This window comes from Salmo salar, chromosome ssa05, assembly GCF_905237065.1.
Source record: "Salmo salar chromosome ssa05, Ssal_v3.1, whole genome shotgun sequence".
Taxonomy (NCBI): Eukaryota; Metazoa; Chordata; class Actinopteri; order Salmoniformes; family Salmonidae; genus Salmo; species Salmo salar.
This window is the reverse complement of record NC_059446.1, coordinates 72,692,457-72,713,432: the sequence shown is the minus strand read 5'-3', so window position 1 is coordinate 72,713,432 and position 20,976 is coordinate 72,692,457. Positions and strand designations below refer to the sequence as shown.

At 46.5% G+C, this 20,976-nt stretch overlaps 2 protein-coding genes across 2 annotated transcripts; both read right to left on the bottom strand.

Moving 5' to 3' along the window:
* Positions 1-914: 914 nt before the first annotated feature.
* On the bottom strand, positions 915-3,767 carry LOC106575140 (N-acetyltransferase 14 (GCN5-related, putative)). Its single transcript, XM_014151376.2, has 4 exons — positions 3,491-3,767; positions 2,338-2,487; positions 1,723-2,025; positions 915-1,571 (listed from the first exon to the last, which is right to left on the bottom strand). The coding sequence occupies exons 2-4, from the start codon at positions 2,416-2,418 to the stop codon at positions 1,113-1,115; spliced, it is 843 nt and encodes a 280-aa protein (XP_014006851.2). The 5' UTR covers positions 2,419-2,487; positions 3,491-3,767; the 3' UTR covers positions 915-1,112.
* Positions 3,768-3,902: 135 nt separating this feature from the next.
* On the bottom strand, positions 3,903-12,802 carry LOC106605829 (zinc finger protein 628). Its single transcript, XM_045717748.1, has 10 exons — positions 12,645-12,802; positions 11,578-12,190; positions 11,186-11,258; positions 10,265-11,027; positions 10,153-10,163; positions 9,773-9,952; positions 8,997-9,351; positions 8,665-8,819; positions 8,065-8,307; positions 3,903-6,387 (listed from the first exon to the last, which is right to left on the bottom strand). The coding sequence occupies exons 2-10, from the start codon at positions 12,081-12,083 to the stop codon at positions 4,522-4,524; spliced, it is 4,152 nt and encodes a 1,383-aa protein (XP_045573704.1). The 5' UTR covers positions 12,084-12,190; positions 12,645-12,802; the 3' UTR covers positions 3,903-4,521.
* Between the last annotated feature and the right edge of the window lie 8,174 nt (positions 12,803-20,976).

Sequence of the window (20,976 nt, the reverse complement as noted above, 5' to 3'; positions counted from 1 at the left end):
TCTCTCCTCCTCCTCCTCCTCTCTCTATTTCCCTTTAGTATCTCTCCTCCTCCTCCTCCTCGCTCTATTTCCCTAGAGTATCTCTCCTCCTCCTCCTCTCTCTATTTCCCTTTAGTATCTCTCCTCCTCCTCCTCCTCTCTCTATTTCCCTAGAGTATCTCTCCTCCTCCTCCTCCTCCATTTCCCTAGAGTATCTCTCCTCCTCCTCCTCTATTTCCCTAGAGTATCTCTCCTCCTCCTCCTCTATTTCCCTAGAGTATCTCTCCTCCTCCTCCTCTCTCTATTTCCCTAGAGTATCTCTCCTCCTCCTCTCTCTATTTCCCTAGAGTATCTCTCCTCCTCCTCCTCTCTCTATTTCCCTAGAGTATCTCTCCTCCTCCTCCTCTCTCTATTTCCCTTTAGTATCTCTCCTCCTCCTCCTCCTCTCTCTATTTCCCTAGAGTATCTCTCCTCCTCCTCCTCCTCTATTTCCCTAGAGTATCTCTCCTCCTCCTCTATTTCCCTTTAGTATCTCTCCTCCTCCTCCTCTCTCTATTTCCCTTTAGTATCTCTCCTCCTCCTCCTCTCTCTGTTTCCCTATAGTATCACTCCTCCTCCTCCTCTCTCTATTTCCCTAGAGTATCTCTCCTCCTCCTCTATTTCCCTTTAGTATCTCCCCTCCTCCTTTCTCTATTTCCCTTTAGTATCTCTCCTCCTCCTCCTCTCTCTATTTCCCTAGAGTATCTCTCCTCCTCCTCTCTCTATTTCCCTAGAGTATCTCTCCTCCTCCTCTATTTCCCTTTAGTATCTCTCCTCCTCCTCCTCTCTCTATTTCCCTAGAGTATCTCTCCTCCTCCTCCTCTCTCTATTTCCCTTTAGTATCTCTCCTCCTCCTCCTCTCTCTATTTCCCTAGAGTATCTCTCCTCCTCCTCTATTTCCCTTTAGTATCTCTCCTCCTCCTCCTCTCTCTATTTCCCTAGAGTATCTCTCCTCCTCCTCCTTTCTCTATTTCCCTTTAATATCTCCCCTCCTCCTCTCTCTATTTCCCTTTAATATCTCTCCTCCTCTCTCTATTTCCCTTTAGTATCTCTTCTTTGTCTTATTTTCCACATTCCCTTCGTTGTCTCCTCCATCACTTGAGGTCTTTGACAAACACCTTGGTGACATGGAAGCCCAGAAATGTCCTCTCCGGCTGCTCTTCATCCTCCTCTTCTTCCTCCCCATCGTAGCCCACCTCCCCCTGCAGCCTGTAGCCCAGCTTCCTGAAGAAGGCCTCTCCTACTGCAGAGGGGTAGGGGACGTGGGCGTAGACCCTCCTGGCCCCCGTCTGCCTCTCCCTCTGCTCCAGACTCTGGACCAGCAGTCTGCCGAGGCCCTCCCGGCGGTACCAGCAGCCCACCACCACCCTGCAGAACCTCCTCATCCCCAGACGACAGTCACCCTCCCTGGACACACAGCCCACGATCTCCCCCTCACAGTCCGCCACCCACACCTGCCCTGCTGCCTTCTCCCTCTCCACGTCTACGATCTCAGGTGACGAGTCTTTGTCCTTGTCCTCTGCCTTGGGTTTGGTCCTCCGTCTGGCCTTGCCCTTTAATGACAGATAATAATCAACTTTATTTGTGCAGCAACTCGGCCCAAAGTACGAAAAGTCCAAATCACTAAAACACTGTAGTAAAACTGAGTAATGCATGTAACATCCACAACATACAGTACCTAAAGTCAAAGAAAAGGAAACCTACTTTTGCCGGTGGGGGTTTCCCACTGATCCTGCTATAGGGGTTGGGAAGGGTCTCGTCCTGCGCCCCTCGGTAACTGCTCCCCACATAGTCCCAGTAGGGCCGGCTAGTGCCCAGCACTCCGGTGGAGCGTGGCATGGTGAACTTGAGGTAGACGATGAGCAGGAAGACAGGGATGATGAGGGCCAGGATGAAAGAGTGAAGGAAGCAGCGGAGGACAGAAGAGACGGTGGCCAGGAGTAGGAGGCAGACAGGACGAGTCAGGATGTGGAGGATCAGACGGTTTTCTGTTCCCTGACAACCCTCCTACAGAGAAAGAGAGGTAGGGAGGGACGAAGAGAGAGAGAGGGGCGGGGGAGGAGAAAGAGCGAGAGAGAGAGAGAGATAGGGGGACGGAAGGAATGGGGACAGAGAGAGAAAGGTGAGTGAGTGATAACCTGAAAAAGTATTCTTACAAAAAAAAAATGGTTCTTCAAAGGGTTCTCCTATGGAGACAGCCGAAGAACCCTTTTAGGTTCCAGAGAGCACCTTTTATTCTAAGAGCGTAGAGACAGAGCATAACCCAGGCTTGAAGTGTGTGTGTGTGTGCGTGCATAACTTTAAGGATAAAACACAAACCTTGATGATAGCTTTGACAGTCTCAATGTCGTCTTCCCTCATCCTCCTCATTACCACCTGATCTAGCTCCAGCTTTACCATGTCTGGACTTCACACACACTGCACACACACCCTCACTCACGCACACCTCATACAGCAACACACACCGGTCTGCAAATATAGAAAATCTCATGGTCACGTAATACATTGTTTTGTACAGATAAACCATTTGGTTGAATTTTGCATATTTGATTACATACAACACTACAATGACAATATACAGCGGAGTATTTACATTCTGGTTACCATAGTAGCTAAATGGTATAAAATCGTATTCAAGATGATAGGAATGTGGTGGGTTATATTTGATCCAGGCTATTTTGGGTTTGAGGCCATGACTCAGAGGGAAAGCAATCCATCCCTGTAACACGGTATATGTAGCCTACATAGATACCTGGGATGGTCTCAATTTGAATTGAAGGCAGTCAATTCAGGAAGTTTAAAAACTTTTGAAATAAATTGCTTCTACTTTTCAGTTTATTGAGAAGTCATTAAAAATAAATGCCCTTTTTTCAATTATTGGATTGTAATTTTTGTTAAGTTCCTGAATTGACAGATACACATTGAAAACACATGACATTATAGTATGAGGGCAGACCCCTATGATAGCCCTCTATCAGAGACTATGTATGCCAGGATACAGTAGGTGGCTGCATTGTGCAACAAAGTAACAGCATAATGTTTGTTACTACAATGTAACAACCGATGCATCACACTGGCACAGGTTGATACAATGTGTCAGTTGTGAGTGCAGTGCCGTTTCCTCCCAAAATCAAGCTAAAGAACGATCGATTATTTGAGGGGGTCGGGAAAAGATTTGTCTATTGCATGGTCACACTGCTTCTACAAGGCTTATCAACAACAAACAACGGGCCAAGAGGCTCCTTTAGAACAACGTTGGTCTCCTATGTACAATAAATATAGTTCGTAAATCAGTAATATGACAATTAAAAAGCAAATCAAAACACACGGTTTTCATATATTTTGAGCCTGTTTTAAACCCGTTGACATGTTTTAAATCCTTATATGGTGAGTGGAGAAGGGTTATTCATGCGCAATGTCTAAATAAACGTCGAATCTTCTCGTTCAACCCAGCCGAACCTACATAGCCTACCTTGCAAACTTGCAGCGTTGGACCACCGCCAAATGCAGGGAAACGGATTTATATATTCGCTGTGTATTTATTCCACAAAACGATTTTTCTTATGTTTGATTGAATGACTCGCAATACTTGCGTGGCCACCATGGCCACCTATTGCAAATGTAGTGTTACGTAGTTTTACGATAACATTTACTGTCATGAACGCCGTCTCTACGCCATTTGCATAGCGAGTACCGGCGCTGCAGAAAATTGACTAACCTGCTACGTGAATGTGGTCAGTCGAACTTTACGCTGTGGAGAACCGCTATTTCCCATAATAAACCGGGATTGTCCGTTATTCTGAGCAGATCCTCTTCATCTTTAGATAAAGGGACATATTTATATTTACGAAATAAGAAAGGTGAATTAATCAACATTCATAAAATATTATTAACAACTTTATTAATAATGACTATTTCCTAGTATGAATATTTATAGTGAAACCGAGCCAATGTAGCCATTATTCATCCACAAAAAAACCTCTTAGGTGTTTTATATCAACACTGTCAACATGACAGTTTAATTGAAACTCTTAAGTCATTTGTTGAGGTCCCTCTTCATTAACAGTCAGTGAATGTAACTCTTCTGTTTCTGGCACCTTGGTATTATTTCCTACAGTACTTTCTATAGTCTCTTTCTGAACGACCATACTCTCCTTTAGTTCAGTAGCTGGAAAAGGCCTCCACATCAAAAACACACTCACACACATTGTGCGCACGCATATGTACATTCATGTGTGCACACCCATGCACAAGCCTTCACACACATTTCCTAACAGTGGTTGTTTGGTTTAGGTTTAAGAGAACTGAGAGTTAGGTGTAGGGCCATTCGTAGCTGTGTTTTCTCCTTCATTCGCTCCAGTCTCTATTTCAATGCATTCCGCTGAGTTCCTGTCTTTTTCAGGCCTCTCAGTTATTCCACTCCCTCCTTTTGCTTCACTCCTCTCTACAGTTACTCCTCCTTCCCCTCTGTCCATCCCTTCTCTTAGACTGCTGGTGCTAACCTCAATGATGACGATCCCCTCTCCTCCCTCCAGCTGAAAGATGCCCTCCATTGGCCCCCTTCCCTCCCCTACTGCCCCCCCTGCCCCACTGTAACTGCCCCCTTTTCCCTCCCCACCCCCTTCGCCTTGGATCAGGGCTATCATCTGCACACTCTCTCCAGAACCCCTGGCCCACCATCTTGTTCTCATCCCCCAGCTCAAACACCACCTCCTGCCCATTCAGAGGCATTAAGGCCTGGGGAGGCGGGCAGGAAAGTTCCAGGCTGTTGCTGGGGCCTTCTGGATAGCCACGATCAGAAGTGGTCCGTTCTTCGCTCTGCGGCTCTGTTTGGAAATGAAGCACAAAGGACTCTCCCACTCCACCATCCTCCCCTACACGTCTTTCTCCTTCCCTCACTCCTCCCCATTCCTGCAGCAGGTTCAGTGACACCAGGCCTCCTTTCTCCTTCCCTCCCTCTCTCTCTCCTTCTGTCTCTCCCTCAGTCTGAAAGCGCAGCACGTATGACTCCCCATCCCCCTCTCTGCCCATTCCTCCTTGCCCCCCCTCCCCGGACCCCTCCCCTTCAAACCGCAACATGTAGGACCCTCCTCCCTCTCCTCCTATCTTTACCTCTTCCTTCTTCCCTCCTTCTTTCTGGAAGCAGAGGACATACTGTTCCCCTCTCATGTCCTGCTCAGTGGACTCACCCAACTCTGGGGCGGTTTGGGGTTCCCCAACCCAGGCCACAGGGTCAGAGGACAGGGAGGCCGGGGTAACCGTGGTAACTGAGTTAACTGTGGCAACCTTTAGGGGTCCTGAGGTAACAGTGGCAGAGGTAGAGGAGGAGGGGGTAGAAACAGAGACAGAGGCTGTTGGTGGTGAGAAAGGACTTTGTGACTTGGCGGGTAAAGACGATGGCAATGATGATGTCATAGTGTTGGCAGCAGTAACAGTAGCTGGAGTGATACTAGTTACATTACAGCTAGACACAGGTATTACATCCCCCGACTGACTGACGGGGGCTGTTGTCATGGTGACAGAGGTGGTTGTCGTAGCAACTGAGGTGGCAGTATTCCGACCTACAGCGGCTTTGGGTTTGCGTCCTCTCCTGGACCTGGCTGTCCGGGTACTTTTCCCTAAAATGGGCTTGTTCAGCATAGAGTTCAGCGAGGGAGTTGTTGTCTTAGCAACGGGAGGGTTGTTTACATTGTTGTTGTTGGTGGTGATGATGAACCTGGGCTGCTGTTGTTGCTGGGATACGGTTTGGAAATGTTGCATCTGGGTTTGGGCAGGGTTTAGAACTGTCTGGACCAATGGGAGGCCCTGGGGCTCCAGGGTGGGCTGGGGATTGGTCGCTGTGGTGGGGACGAGAATCAGGCTGGGCTGGCTCCCATTGGTGGAGGGGCACTGTAGGAGGATGTACTGTGTCTGGGGGGGAGGCGGAGGGGGAGGAGGGGGGGCGGGGGCAGACAGGGGGATGAGCTGAAGCCCATTTGCTGTCTGGATCATGAAGTAGTTCTGGGAGGTATTGGGGGGAATGTCCAGCGCCGGCTGAGACACGATCAGAGACCCAGAGTTCCCTGTGGTCTCTAGGGTGATGGGGTTTAGTAAGGTGGTGGTGGTTGTCACCCCTCCACCCCCTTTACCTGCCCTGCCCCCCTCCTTCCCCCCCACCCCTGCGTCCCCGGCCACAGCCCCGTTCCCATGGGTCCGCATGTGCCTCTGCAAGTAGGACTGCATGACAAACTCCTTCCCACAGAAGGGACACTTGTAGTCCTTCCTGGAGGAGTGAGTTCTCAGGTGGAGCTGGAGATTGGAGGAGTGGGTGAAGCTCTTGTGACACTGGGCACACTGGAAGGGCCGCTCGCCTGAGTGGGTGCGTTCGTGCTGTTGGAGAGAGAGGAGGGTAGGGAGGATGAGAGAAAGATAAAGAGAGAGGAGAAAGTGTTGGTGACAGAGCGATACAGTGCATTCGGAAAGTATTCAGACCCCTTGACTTTTTCCATATTTTGTTCTAAAATGGATTCAGTTGTTTTTTTCCCTAATCAATCTCCACACAATACCCCACAATGACAAAGCAAAAACAGGTTTTTAGAAATGTGTGCAAATTTATAATTGAAATATCACCTTTACATAAGTATTCAGACCCTTTACTCAGTACTTTGTAGAAGCACCTTTGGCACCGATTACAGCCTTGAGTCTTCGGTATGACATTACAAGCTTGGCACACCTGTATTTGGGGAGTTTCTCCCATTCGTCTCTGCAGATCCTCTCAAGCTCGATCAGGTTGGATGGGGAGCGTTGCTACGCAGCTATTTTCAGGTCTCTCCATAGATGTTAGATCGGGTTCAAATCCGGGCTCCTGCTGGGCCACTCAAGGACATTCAGAGACTTGTCCCGAAGCCAGTCCTGCGTTGTCTTGGCTGTGTGCTTAGGGTCGTTGTCCTGTTGGAAGGTGAACCTGCACTCCAGTCTGAGGTCCTGAGGGCTTTGGAGCAAGTTTTCATCAAGGATCTCTCTGTACTTTGCTCCGTTCATCTTTCCCTCGATCCTGAATAGTCTCTCAGTCCCTGCTGCTGAAAAACATCCCCACAGCATGATGCTGCCACCACCATGCTTCATCATAGGGATGGTGCCTGGTTTCCTCCAGACGTGACGCTTGGCATCCAATCTTGGTTTCATCAGACCAGAGAATCTTGTTTCTCATGGTCTGAGAGTATTTAGGTGCCTTTTGGCAAACTCGAAGCGGGCTGTCATGTGCCTTTTACTGAGGAGTGGCTTCCGTCTGGCCACTCTACCATAAAGGCCTGATTGGTGGAGTGCTGAAGAGATGGTTGTCCCTCTGGAAGGTTTTTTCCATCTCCACAGAGGAACTCTGGAGCTCTGTCAGAGTGACCATCATGTTCCTGGTCACCTCCCTGACAAAGGCCCTTCTCCCCCGATTGCTCAGTTTGGCCGGGCGGCCAGCTCTAGGAATAGTCTTGGTGGTTCCAAACTTCTTCCATTTAAGAATGATGGATGCCACTGTGTTCTTGGGGACCTTCAATGCTGCAGACATTTTTTGGTACCCTTCCCCAGATCTGTGCCTCGACACAATCCTGTCTCTGAGCTCTATGGGCAATTCTTTCAACCTCATGGCTTGGTTTTTGCTCTGACATGCACTGTCAACTGTGGGACCTTATATAGACAGTTATGTGCCTTTCCAAATCATGTCCAATCAATTGAATTTACCACAGGTGGTCTCCAATCAAGTTGTAGAAACATCTCAAGGATGATCAATGGAAACAGGATGCACCTGAGCTCAATTTCAAGTCTCAAAGCAAAGGGTCTGAATGTAAATGTCATATTTCAGTTTTTTTTTTTTTTGTGTAGATTGATGAGGGAAAAATGTAATTTAATGCATTTTAGAATAAGCATGTAAAGTAACAAAATGTGGAAAAAGTCAAGAGGTCTGAATACTTTCTGAATGCACTGTGTATATATAGAGAGATGGAGCAAAGGGGCCACTGTACACAATATCATAAGAATCCTAGCATCAGCCATAGCAGAGCTATCTGTGCTGACCTGTTTGAGGTTGGAGGTCTGTGAGAAGGACTTGGAGCAGATGGGACAGATGTGAGGGCGCAGGCCAGAGTGGAGCTGACTGTGTCTCCTCAGGCAGCTGCTGTTTTTGAAGGACTTGCCACACTCCTGACACACATAGGGCCGCTCACCCGTGTGCTGGCGCAGGTGGTACTGGTAGTGGGAGCTCCACTTGAAGGTGAGCGGGCAGTAGGGGCATTGGAACGCTCGCACACCTGTATGCACCTGGAGAGGGGGGGTCAGTCAGAAAATAACTGAATACGCCCTGGATTCTTCTGAAAGTACAGGTACATTCAAGTTTGAACAAGAAAAGCAGGTCATAAACTGCTATATTGCAGCAGTGCCGCTGTTCTGCACATTGTGACAAATGCCATAGGCCGCATTTAGACAGGCATCACAATTCTGATCTTTTTTTCCCGCTAATTGGTCTTTTGACCAATCACATCAGATCTTTTCACATCAGATATTTTTCAAGGCTAATCTGATTGGTCACAGGACCAATTAGTGAAATAAAAAGATCAGAATTGGGCTGCCTGTCTAAACGCAGCCTTAGTGAGATAGAAATGGACGCATGCGTCTTACCCTCTGGTGTATGGAGAGCAGTGAGGACCTCTTGAAGCTCTTGCCACACTCTGTGCAGCGGTAGGGTCTCTCTCCTGTGTGGTCCCTCATGTGGTACCTCAGACCCGATGAGCCCTTGAAGGCCTTCCCACACTCAGAGCAACGGTACGGCCTCTCTGTACCGTACCCACAGGGACGAGGAGAATGTTACATAGACTTCTTTTATTTTCTTCCACACATTAATTATACAGGTAATTTCATGAGCAGCAGTTGGTTAGGCTCTGTTACTGTCAAGGTATCTCACTTTTAAAAGTATTTTCTATCAAAATGCCAAAAGAAAAAGACTAACTCACCATTGTTCCCCCCAGCAGTCTTACTAGCTGCTCCTCTCCTCTGGCCCTTGACCACTGCTCTGGTGGATGTCTTGACCACCTCCCTGTCCCCCTCCTCGGTCACAGCCATCAGGCTGACGTGGATGTCCCCCTGGGTGTCCTGGTGCTGGTCCCCCTGGCTGGGGGAGGAGGGCAGGGGCAGGGAAAGGGACAGGGACGCGGGGCAGACGATCTCCGCCTCAGCCTCGGCTAGGAGGCGCTGCTCGGGGGTGTGGGAATGCTGGTGGGTGAGCAGGGAAGAGAGGAGGGTGAAGGAGCGGTCGCATGCAGAGCAGCTGAACTGGGAGCGAGACTGGGAGGGAGAGAGGGAGTGGACCTGGAGAGGGAGCAGAGGGAGAGAAGAAGATATGGGAAGAGAGAGGGTCATCAAAACGGACTATTTATGGATCAGATAACGTCAGCTTTACTGACACCAAGGAGTAGATCAGTTCAGACTAATCAAAGTGTAGATATCATCACACATTCCAGAGTTCCAACTTGTAATACGGCTGGAGGAGCTTTCTACTAATGCATTCAATGGTAATGTCTGTGAAAGGCATACCGCCGGGAGCTGCATGTGGATTTGACAGCTCTCAAACAAAAGCAATGATATGCTATGCTATTGTCGGTTATCGGAGGTTAATGCTTAACTGATTGAATCTAGGAACAAGTTAGACGACGTAGAAACAGACTGGCATCCAGGACAGAGACCTTATGACACAGTAGTGAGGATGTGCAGCCCATCAGCTGATTGGTACCTGTGCCAGGTGTCTGTTGAGCCCTCCGCTGGTCTTGAAGCTCTTCCCGCAGTAGGCACACTCTGTGCCCGTCCCTGGACCTGTGGTGTTACCCCCTGTCTCCACGCTGTCTGTGGGGATCTGAGCCCCCACTGTGAAGCTCTGCAGCAGGTCAAACTGGGCCTGAGTAGTCCCCATATTCTGACATGGGACAAAACACTATTAGGCCAGAGTCACTGCACTACAGCATCAACATCACAGAAGTCATATTAGCTGAGATATTGACCTAGAGGGTAGAGTAAGAAACCAAATATTGATCATGAATGGATGAATCTGGTGTGACCCTAAAACAGAGCCTTAGGGGTAACCTCCCCAGGCTGAGACAGAGTCCTACTACTCACCCCTCCGTCCACTCCCCCCGGTCAGTCCCAGTAGTTCAGCCGTAGTGTGTCCGTTCTCTGCTGCTGCCGTCGTCTCCACCACCTCCTCAAAGTCAGCCAGCAGATGCCCCACCCCTCCCTCTCCCCCCCTCCCCCACCCCGCTGCTCCCCTCCTCCCCGGGGCCCAGGTGCATGGCCTGGTGGTCCTCTAGCTCTGTCCGTGTGCTGAATGTCTGACTACAGCTGCCACAGCTGTACAGCAGCACGCTGGCGCCCGACTCCGTGCTCACGTGCACTTCTGTCCCGATGGCCCTGGATGTGCACACGCCCCCCTGGGAGGGGGTGAGATGGGGCAGGAGGGTCTGGTGACCTGACGATAGGAACACCTCCCCGACCCCCACCCCCACCGTGGCCTCCTGGCTCACAAAGCCCATGTCCGTCAACATTTGTGATGTCACGTCCTCCCCCACTATCACTTCCTGTATCTCATCCCCCATGTTGCCTCCCCCTGTCTCCCCCCCCTTTCCTTCACCAGTGTGACTTTGAGAATTCCGGTGCAGGGCCAGATTGGATGAGTGTGTGAAACTGCGTCCACACTCTCCACAGATGTAGGGCCTCTCTCCTGTGTGGATTCTCATGTGCTGTCTGAGGTTGGTGGACTGGGTGAAGGCCTTGGTACACACGGTGCACACGTAGGGTTTCAGACCCAGGTGCACGTTCTTGTGTCGGCGCAGGCTGCTGGAGTTCTTGAAGGCCTTGGGGCAGCTGTCGCAGGGGTAGGGGCACTCGCCCGTGTGCTGGCGCAGGTGATACTGGTAGTGGGAGCTCCACTTGAAGGTGAGCGGGCAGTAGGGGCACTGGAAGGTCCGCAGGCCTGTGTGGACGCTACGATGGACCTGGAAACATGCACAAGAGAGAGGAGGACCTCCGTGACTGGTCCCTTAACCCAAAAAAGAATATTTTAATACTGTAACATTCAACTTTTTAAAGTTAAAACGTTTTAACACATTTTTACCACAAAATGGGGGAACGACTACTGGCCAGTGTTTCTCACCTGGAGCAGGGAGGAGCGTTTGAAAGCTTTGTCACAGTCGTCACACTTATAGGGCTTCTCCCCTGAATGAGATCTGCACAGAAAAAACAAACATGAAAACAGACAACCTCCTGACCCTTCAACGGATCTACAGGACATCATACGGCTACAGAAAGAATTCCTGCTTGTATTGATTATTCCACTAGTTTCCCACGGCCCTAAAGAGACTCACATTATATTGTTCACGTCACTATTCCCTCATTTGGATTATTGTGAGAGAACTAAACAGATGAAAACAGATGGACACAAGGAGAACAATACTCTTCATAAAGTGAGATGCATGTTATAAGCTGCAAGCATTTCTATTGCTAACTTTCACTGTGTCACTCCCCCTGTCTCCCTCCCTGCAGTACCTCTGGTGGTAGAGGAGTGCGGAGGAGCCCTTGAAGGCCTTGGGGCAGAGGTTACAGCGGTAGGGTCTCTCGTTGTTGTGGCTGCGCTGGTGGTGGGCCAGCCTTGAAGACCACTTGAAGCTCTTGCCACAGTCCAGGCACTGGAACGGGTGCTCAGGGTGCTCCTGGAGATGGGGCGCAGCCAGGACCGATGATGTCACCATCTGCACCCCTACCCCGGTCAGCACTATATCCTCACCCCCCTCCACCATCCCTTTCTCCCCATCCGCTTCTTCCCCCCTTTCCCTGTCCTCCTCCCCTTCTCCTGATCCCTGCAGCGATGGGAAGGGAGAGAGGGAGGAGGACGGTTGAGGGGGTAATAGTTCCGCTTGGACCACTAGAGTGGCCACTGAGTTTGCCATGTTGAGGCAAGACAGGATTAGGGAATAACAGGTTGTATGTTTGGTATTAATGTAGGTGTGTGTATTAGTGTTGGTGGAGCTGTGTCTCTTCTTTCCCGGTTTCATTCATTGCTGGTGGAAAGGTTCCTTCAGCTGATGTGGCTCTGTTCCTCAGTGTGTGGAAACAACAGCTGAGCTGATGTAGTGGGTGGTCTCCTTTCTTAAGAGTAGGACTGTGAAATAAAATAAAACACAAAGTATTGATCAATGACACAAGGTCCAGGAACTAACACCAAAGCAACGTTAACTATTGATCTCCATCTACAACTATTCAAACATCTACAAATAATAAAGTCGGCCAAAAGACAGACCCGCCTATTCCTTTAAATCCCACCTCCTCCCGACCCCTCCCTCCTTCTAATTTCTCCCTCCTCGTCTTTCTGTTTATACGCGTCTGTCCCTGATGAGCGTGTGCGAAAAAGATCGGTTTCTCCAAGCTAAAAGGCAGAAAAAAACCAAATGCTACCTACCCTGATGTTAGCTATGAGCAGAAAATGTTACAGATGCCGCCTTCAATGCCTCCTCTGCAACTGGCCTGCGAATCTATAAGCCTTCGTCCGTGCGCATTCTTCGCTATATAATGTTTGATAGGAATGGTGCATTAGTAATATTGTAACAATTACTCACCTAGTATCATTAACTCATGGTTAATGCTTTTGTTGATATTGTGAAATGGGATTGAGACTCGCAGTGCTACTCCATACAACCTTAACAATAAACCTGAGCACAAACTAACTAGCTAGCTGGCAGTCACCCACCCGCTGCCGCCTCCCAACAACGACGATCGCTATAGGCTGGGTCTAGCCCCGAATGCACCACTGCCATTGGGTAAGAGCTACAACAGTCAAGTCTTGTCTCTAGATCTGTTTGAAAAATATAAATATATGATAATACTGTACTAATTTGTGATTTAGTTAACCCCAAATATAAAAAGGCTTATTATAGGTTAATTGGAAACAGGTTTATGAACTGTGCTTGCTGCAATGCCTGATGGTTAATGCAGTCTTTGGTAGAATGTAGGAAAGGCCCTGTAGTGTGTGACGGTGGACGAGACACAGGAGGATGGTGAATGATGGAGGGAAAGGAAAAAAAGAGAGCATGATGTGAAGGCCTACCTAAAGATGACAAAGTAAGATGAAAAGCCCATCTCATTGTGCATGTTCTTTATTAACTTTTTTTTTTTTTTTTTTTCAAGGCACACATTTCACATTTAGGCCAATCAGTCAGTCTGTGTGCTGGACAGCCCAAGCACAAGATTTTACACAGCGTTCAGGCATGGTACTACAATGATTTCAACATGGATGATAGCAATGATAATGGTAAATATGAATAAAAACAGTATAAAAGTACAAAAACAACAGGAGACTTGCTCCTCTGCAGCGCAAATAAATAGTTCCACCAAAGTAACTTAAATAAATAGTAAATACTGTCACAAAATACTAGAATAGAATAATATTGATATTGCGACAAAACAATAGGGATAGCATTGACAGAGTATTTTACATTTATATCATAGAAACTATACTACACAATTGCATTGTATACAACAATTTACATTATTGTACAAGTATGTACAGCTGTGCAGAACCATAGTATCACAATACATAGTATTTTAAGGCTTGGGGTGTTTTTTCATTTCTTATTTATGTCACTAAAATGCTCAAACATTAAGTGTACCAAGGCACAGATTCAGGATCAGCTGACTCAAAAGGCTAATCCTAACAAATTTGTGCAAAGAGATTAGATCAGGTCCTAGATCAGTGCTTAGCAACAGGGCATATTCATAAACCTTTACCACAGTGTTAGATAGGCCACCTGTTATTTTTCCATGTGGGACACAGCCACTTATAGCAACTAAACCCATGGAAAAATGATCTACTCTCCTATGTTGTGTTGACATCCTGATTGAGGCATGGTTCATAATAATTCTCTTTCTTAACAGTTTACAAAACCAAACAGGTGGCACATTTAACATGTTCAGAAGATTCTATGAGTAACCCTAAATCTACAAGGTAAAGTACAGCACTGTAAGAAAAATACATGTACGCTCTCCCAAGATATGCTTGCTACAAGCCAAGTATGTTTGCTACATCTACTGGCGGAAATAGGCTACTCTTTGTAAAGAGAGACGGGTTAAATAGTTGAAAATACAATCCATATCATTAGAGACTGTAAGAAGTCAGGAAGTGCTACTGTGTGGTCTCCTTGTTTAGTTTGGGAGGTGGGATGAAGTGGGAGAGAGAGAACAAAATGGGAGTATTGACAAGCTACAAGAAATTAAATTCACAACAAAGTAAAAATGATACGTGATACGTGACGCGTTACAAAATCAAATAAATAATGACATCAAATAAATAACTAAATAAATAAATAAATACATAAATAACACAGTCAGGAACAAGGTATTTAAGAGAGAGGATGGGGTGGCAGTGAAGTGTTCATGTATATTTGAGATCATTACTGGTTGTAATAGTGTGAATATGGTGGATCCTCATAGGCTGTAGTTTGAATATGGAGGTCTCTCATTGGCTACAATGAGGATGGAGGTTCAGTGACAACAGTGCAAGGTTGTAGTGTGGTTATCTTGAATCATCATTGGCTGTAGTGTGGATTTCTTGGATCATCATTGGTGGTAGTGTGGATTTCTTGGGTCATCATTGGCTGTAGTGTGGATTTCTTGGGTCATCATTGGCTGTAGTGTGGATTTCTTGGGTCATCATTGGCTGTAGTGTGGATTTCTTGGATCATCATTGGTTGTGGTGTGGATTTCTTGGATCATCATTGGCTGTAGTGTGGATTTCTTGGATCATCATTGGCGGTAGTGTGGATTTCTTGGATCATCATTGGCGGTAGTGTGGATTTCTTGGATCATCATTGGCTGTAGTGTGGATTTCTTGGGTCATCATTGGCTGTAGTGTGGATTTCTTGGGTCATTGGCTGTAGTGTGGATTTCTTGGGTCATCATTGGCTGTAGTGTGGATTTCTTGGGTCATCATTGGCTGTAGTGTGGATTTCTTGGATCATCATTGGCTGTAGTGTGGATTTCTTGGGTCATCATTGGCTGTAGTGTGGATTTCTTGGGTCATCATTGGCTGTAGTGTGGATTTCCTGGGTCATCATTGGCTGTAGTGTGGATTTCCTGGGTCATCATTGGCTGTAGTGTGGATTTCTTGGATCATCATTGGTGGTAGTGTGGATTTCTTGGGTCATCATTGGCTATAGTGTGGATTTCTTGGATCATCATTGGTTGTAGTGCCGGTTGAAGCTAGTAGATCCCCATTGGTTGCAGTGTGGATTCTGTGTATCCCTATAGACAATAGCACTTCAGGAATCATCATTGTACTGCAGACATTTTGGACTTTGTACTGAGCACTGAGAACACTCGTTGGGCCCAATCACAGAAGAGTCTGAACTGTAGTAGCAGCTCCTGGGAAGACTGTAACACATCAAACTGAGAGGGGGGTGGCGGCGGCATCGAGGGAGAGGGAGGAGAGACACGCTGAGCATCAACTCTCATCATCTATGAGGAGAACGGAGAGAGAGAGGGATGGTTTAGATTTCCTGTCTGAAGTGCTAGGCTAGACTAATGTACCTCCCATCCAAGGAATGTGATGCAACAGGCCTTAATGTAATGATTGAAACAGAGTGTAAGAACTGCAGAGTTATACCATTATTAGATCATCACACAGTATAAGAACAGTAGAACGATCTGATGAAATGTATAAAATATCTAATTGATATAAATGTACTACGCTGCATACTGTATCAGCCGTATTCGTGTTGAACAGAGCAGTTACCTGATGCTCTAGCATGCTGGTGAGAGACTTGATGAGTGACATCATCTGTCCCAGTTTAGGGAGAGCAGGGTGGTGGTGTTTCCTTGATGCTCTGCTCAACCAGGCAAAATGGTGCTCAAACGACTTCAAGTCCGCGTGGAGCTGAGAGAGAGTGGGTCTCATCTGGAGGAGAGAAGAAGAGGGGGGGTGAAGAAAGAGCGATTTAGTATCAATGTCTGGGACATGAAATGTCTGGGCCTTCATCTGAAAGGCAGAAAGACAGACACACACAACGTAAAAGACATTTACCTCAAGGGAGTTGATGTCACTGGCCCTGTTGTTCATTAGTGGCAGGGACTTAAATCTATGCTGTTCTGGGTCTGTCTCGAACGCATGTTCCTTCTGTAAGAAAAAAACGGACAAAACAACACTCTACATCAGTCAACTATATCCTCACAAATTTGCACATCCTCACAAGAGTCACGTAAGCATAAGAAAAGTATTACTCCAGCAGTACCTAGATCAGATGACTGTTTGGTCTGGCCAGGACTAGAGACCCTAGCTTTCCCTGAGAAAAGTGTGGTCGGGTCAGGGAGAGTTCACCCAGATTGTAACCCCGAAAACATCAACAATAAGAGCAAGTGACCTGAAACCACAGGATGTTTTCTACTGGGAGAGGAGGAGAATAACATATGCTGTGACTAAGAGAGCTCCGAGTGGGATAGACAACACAGAGCTGCAGGGAAACTCCAGGGTCACGGCTATTAAAAAGTCTGAGATGACGTATTGCTGTGTAGTAATGTGTGTACAATCCCCAGAGTCTGTCTTCACTGCTCACAGCCACCACTAGGGGGAGACAGACCACATCACAGCAGACTGGGGGGAGGGGGGGGGGCACTGCTACTGGCTACTGTATCTCTGTGGGCCTTTAACAGGTGAAGTGATTTATGAGTAGAATGTAAATGACTGAGAATGACGTGAAGCACAACAGTGACTGATGCCATGTGCGTCAGAGCACCAATCAGTGGAGAAACATAACAGCATTAGGAAAACATGATGGATGGTGGTACACAATGGGTTGTGTACACTTAATGCTTCCTCATGCTGTTGTGTTCTGTCCTCACTGCTTTTTCCATCGTGTTTTGCTATTATTGTTGTTGTTGCTATTATTGTTGATTTTTCCCATCTCTCTCTCATCCCTCCCTCACTCACTTGCTTCTCTGTCTTTTACAAAAACCACTAATGTTTGTGGCTTAAAGTTTTCTTTCATAATTAATCCAGTCCCACCCCTCTTATCCCTTTCACCCCTCTTTGGGTTATTTCTCCTTCTGCTTTCCTCTCTACCTTCTCTCTTACACCCTGTTACACACAGGCTGGTGACCACTTCTCATGCACCTCTCTCTGATCTCTTTATCTGCTCAGTCTCAGCATGTAATTCTCTCTTATCCGCCCTTTCTCGTTCTCTCCATCATGACCTCACTCAACTGAACCTTGCACCCCCCCCCCAACAATCTTCCTGAATGCAAATACTGGAATGTGATAAATCTCTGTGATTTTTATCAGGTCACTTTGCTGTGGCGACCGAAAACCAAACACTAAAAACACCACACCTACACAACTATTTACAGCACCCTCAATGCACACATACTCTGACACACACACAACACATGGACACACACACTCTTGAAAACACACAACAGACATGTAGAAACATTACACAGACACACACACAGTTGTATTGCTTTCTTGCGGGGACTTTCCGTTGTCTCCAATTCTATTTTTCTTTCCTAGCCTTGACCCCTATTCAGTGGAACTCCGCATAAGAAGAAAAGAAACCAAAAGAAATGCTTCATGTCAGTGAAAAACAAAACACAATATTTTGTCAAAGCAGCATATTGCCGTTGCTGTGCAGAGTTCTCTTCTTTGATAAGGCTACTTCCTCACATCTGGCCCCCATACAACACTATTGCTATAGCACTCTGTCCTCATACAGAGATACTACACACACGCACGCACGCACGCACGCACACACACACTTATTGAACAATCCTCCTGCCAGAGACTAGTGTGTAACTATTTTCAGTTTTGTGTCTTAAACAAATGTGGTTTCTGATTTACATCATATCAAAATAGAATGAAAAACCAAAGATAAGGATATGTTCTGGTTCACCTGTTCAAACACATTGATTACAGGACACTTCCAGCACATCTGTAGGCCAAACGTACACAGCAATCATTTCCATTTCAATACAAACTCCCCAGCCGCTTTTACTTGGGCATCTAGATTAGAACAACTTCAGGAAACAGCACCAGATAAGCAACAGGTGCCAATCCACCTTCCATTTCCTCACAGCTAATAAACGGAGTTAATCAGTTCCAGAAATAACTATTACCGGTAGTTACTTTCTATTCTCTTTGAGTGTGTGTTTTCTACTCCAGGTATAAGATGTCCATAGGCACAGATCTAGGACCAGCATACCTACCCCCAATCCTAACCCTTAGCATTAACACTAAACTGACCTGAAATCAGTGCCTAGAGGCAACTTTCTCCTACTATGAGGGCTCCATCAGGCCCTATGGTATCAGGTGACCAGTCAGACCAGGACGTTGAGTCAGATCTCCCCACGGTCAGTCGGCCCTCCAGTTGGTCCTGTCTGGATTAAGGCTGACCTCACATAGTGAAATCTCTACTGACGCTTGCCCTGACTGTCCTTCTCACACAGCCAAGGGACTCTTAATACACTGGCTGACACAACACAAGCAGGTTAACGTAGCCAGGAGAATAAAACATCTAGGGCAACTGTCCAATTCAACTGTCCAGAGTTATATTGCGTCAGCCAGGGAGAGTGAGGCAGAAGGAGCATGGCTTCTTATGACTGCTCTATGCAATCACTATGGCACTATAGTAGTCATTAAGGGGTCATAAAGGTGAGCTATTGGACAACAACTTCAGCCAGTCTCTTTTCATGTGCCTCAGGTAACTGGTCATGGCATGATCACCACCACACAATCAATACAGTACCCAGATCAGCATAGCAATCTCCCCATCGTGACATCAGAAGTGAGTACAGTAACATTCCACTCACCAATAAATCTGCTGTGATCTGCCTCAGATTCTTCGTCTGATTGGCCAATCTATCCAGTTCGTGCACGACGTTCGCCCGCCGGTAGGGGGCGGGGACGGCAGACGTAAATAAAGGAAGCTGGGCCAATAGCAGCGAGAGCAGCAGAGAGGAGGAGGAGTCGACAAGCACTGCAGGGTGGGAGGAAACGGAAGCAATTATTAGGTTTATATGACCGCGGAGAAGTGCTGTCATGTCGATATAATGATAATGACCTCGGGGCACGGCTGTCAACTCTCCAGAGATATTGCACCATAATGTAAACATAAACCCAGACTTGGCAGTGGAATCCTTCAGAGTTGCACAAAGCCAGCAGAGTCATGTTTTCACAGGTTAACTGAAAATCTATCGAAATCATTCAATCCTATGACTCATAATATTATTAACAATAACAACACCTTCACAGTTATCGACTTTCATGAACGCCTCTAATTGTCCCACCTGCAATACGATACATCAGTTGTTGAATGTGACCAGGGTCCTAAATGCAAATCACTTGACCTAAATCATTACATGCTATGACACACTATAATATTATGTTGATCTCCTTCACAATTATCGACTTTCATGAATGCCTCCAATTGTCACACCTGCAATAGTATACATCAGTTGTTGGATGACATACATTACATAGCCTAAACCAAGACAGTTCTGTAACAGTACGCTCATTCATTCCTTCTCTTTCAAGTTCAAATACAAGGTAAAGAAAGTCCCAATTGCTGCTGAAATGATAAATGCCCGTGTAATTACAGGAGAAGCACAAGCCAGGACTCAGGAGAGCATCACTCCTTGTTCAAACTTTAACCACCTGCTGGTATAAGACGTCAGTGTCTAGGCTTCTTGAAACAAATGGATCACTCAGTGGTCACTGAACATGGCAATGCTTGGCTGCAATTCAGTAACATTTGCATGCTCAGTAATTGCAGTTGAATATGGAATAGCCCAATCAATGATCGTACCCTCAGAATCGTGTCAGCATATTATTATGCCAACATAATGGACATAGACTTAACTAAACAAGAAAAGTTTGAGAGAAAGGATGATAATAATAAGAAAATTAAGAAACAATTGAAAGAATAATGGCTTTTGAAAGAAAAAAAATCATAGGCACTTACATTTCATATTTGTTCGTGTCCAAGAAATAAATGCACGAATTTCAGTAAATAAATAGTTAAAATAAGGTAAGAAAATTAATAAATAAATCGAACTCCGGAAATTGTCACGTGCTCCAGTTTCTTCTCCCTTTCACATTCCGCGAAAAGAGTGGAGGCAAGAGATTGGAGAAGAGGAAAAGAACGAGAGAATGAATGAATAATTAGAGGAATGAGGGCGCACAATCCAAAAAAGAAATAAAATTCAATGCCTCCAAACTTTTTGTTCAGTAAAGTTTGAGATCAGTTTAAGTAATGAACTGATAGTAACGATAGACAGACACTCAGACAAATGGTTAGGGAGGGATAGACGGATGAGTACAGAGAGAGGGACGCGAGCGTGTGTAAGTCAAATTTTCGCGCAGTGAAATGTTTAGGCTTGTTTTAAACGTCCTTTTATAAAGACTGGGCTGTATGACACATCGACTGAGTCACCGACATTCATTCATAAAAACACACGTGCTCCCTCTTTCCCCCTCCCTCCCAGCGCTGTCTCTCCCTTAGCAAATTTTTCAAAATGTTCCGTTGTTTTTTCATTTTTTTTCGGTCTGTATCACTTTCGCTCCTCCATCCTGTCCCTATCTCCAGTAGTCTACACTTCCTCCGTCGCATCCCGCTACAAATTTATCAGTCCATCTACCTCTTTCTATCTTTCCATCTCCAAATCTCTTCCCCCCTCTCTCTATCACTGCAGAAGTTTAAAAAGGCCATTGTTTAATTTTATATCAGCCTATCTCCAGTCCTGTATCCTTTATACAGTGGATCTACCTTGTTTTCTCTCGCTCTCTCCCTCTCATTGTTTATTGTGTTTCTCTGAGTGTTAAAATGCTTTTTGACTGTGGCTTTACAGTAGGACTCCATATGGCACGTTCCCCACTTCATAGTTCATACACAGAGCAAACACCTCTCT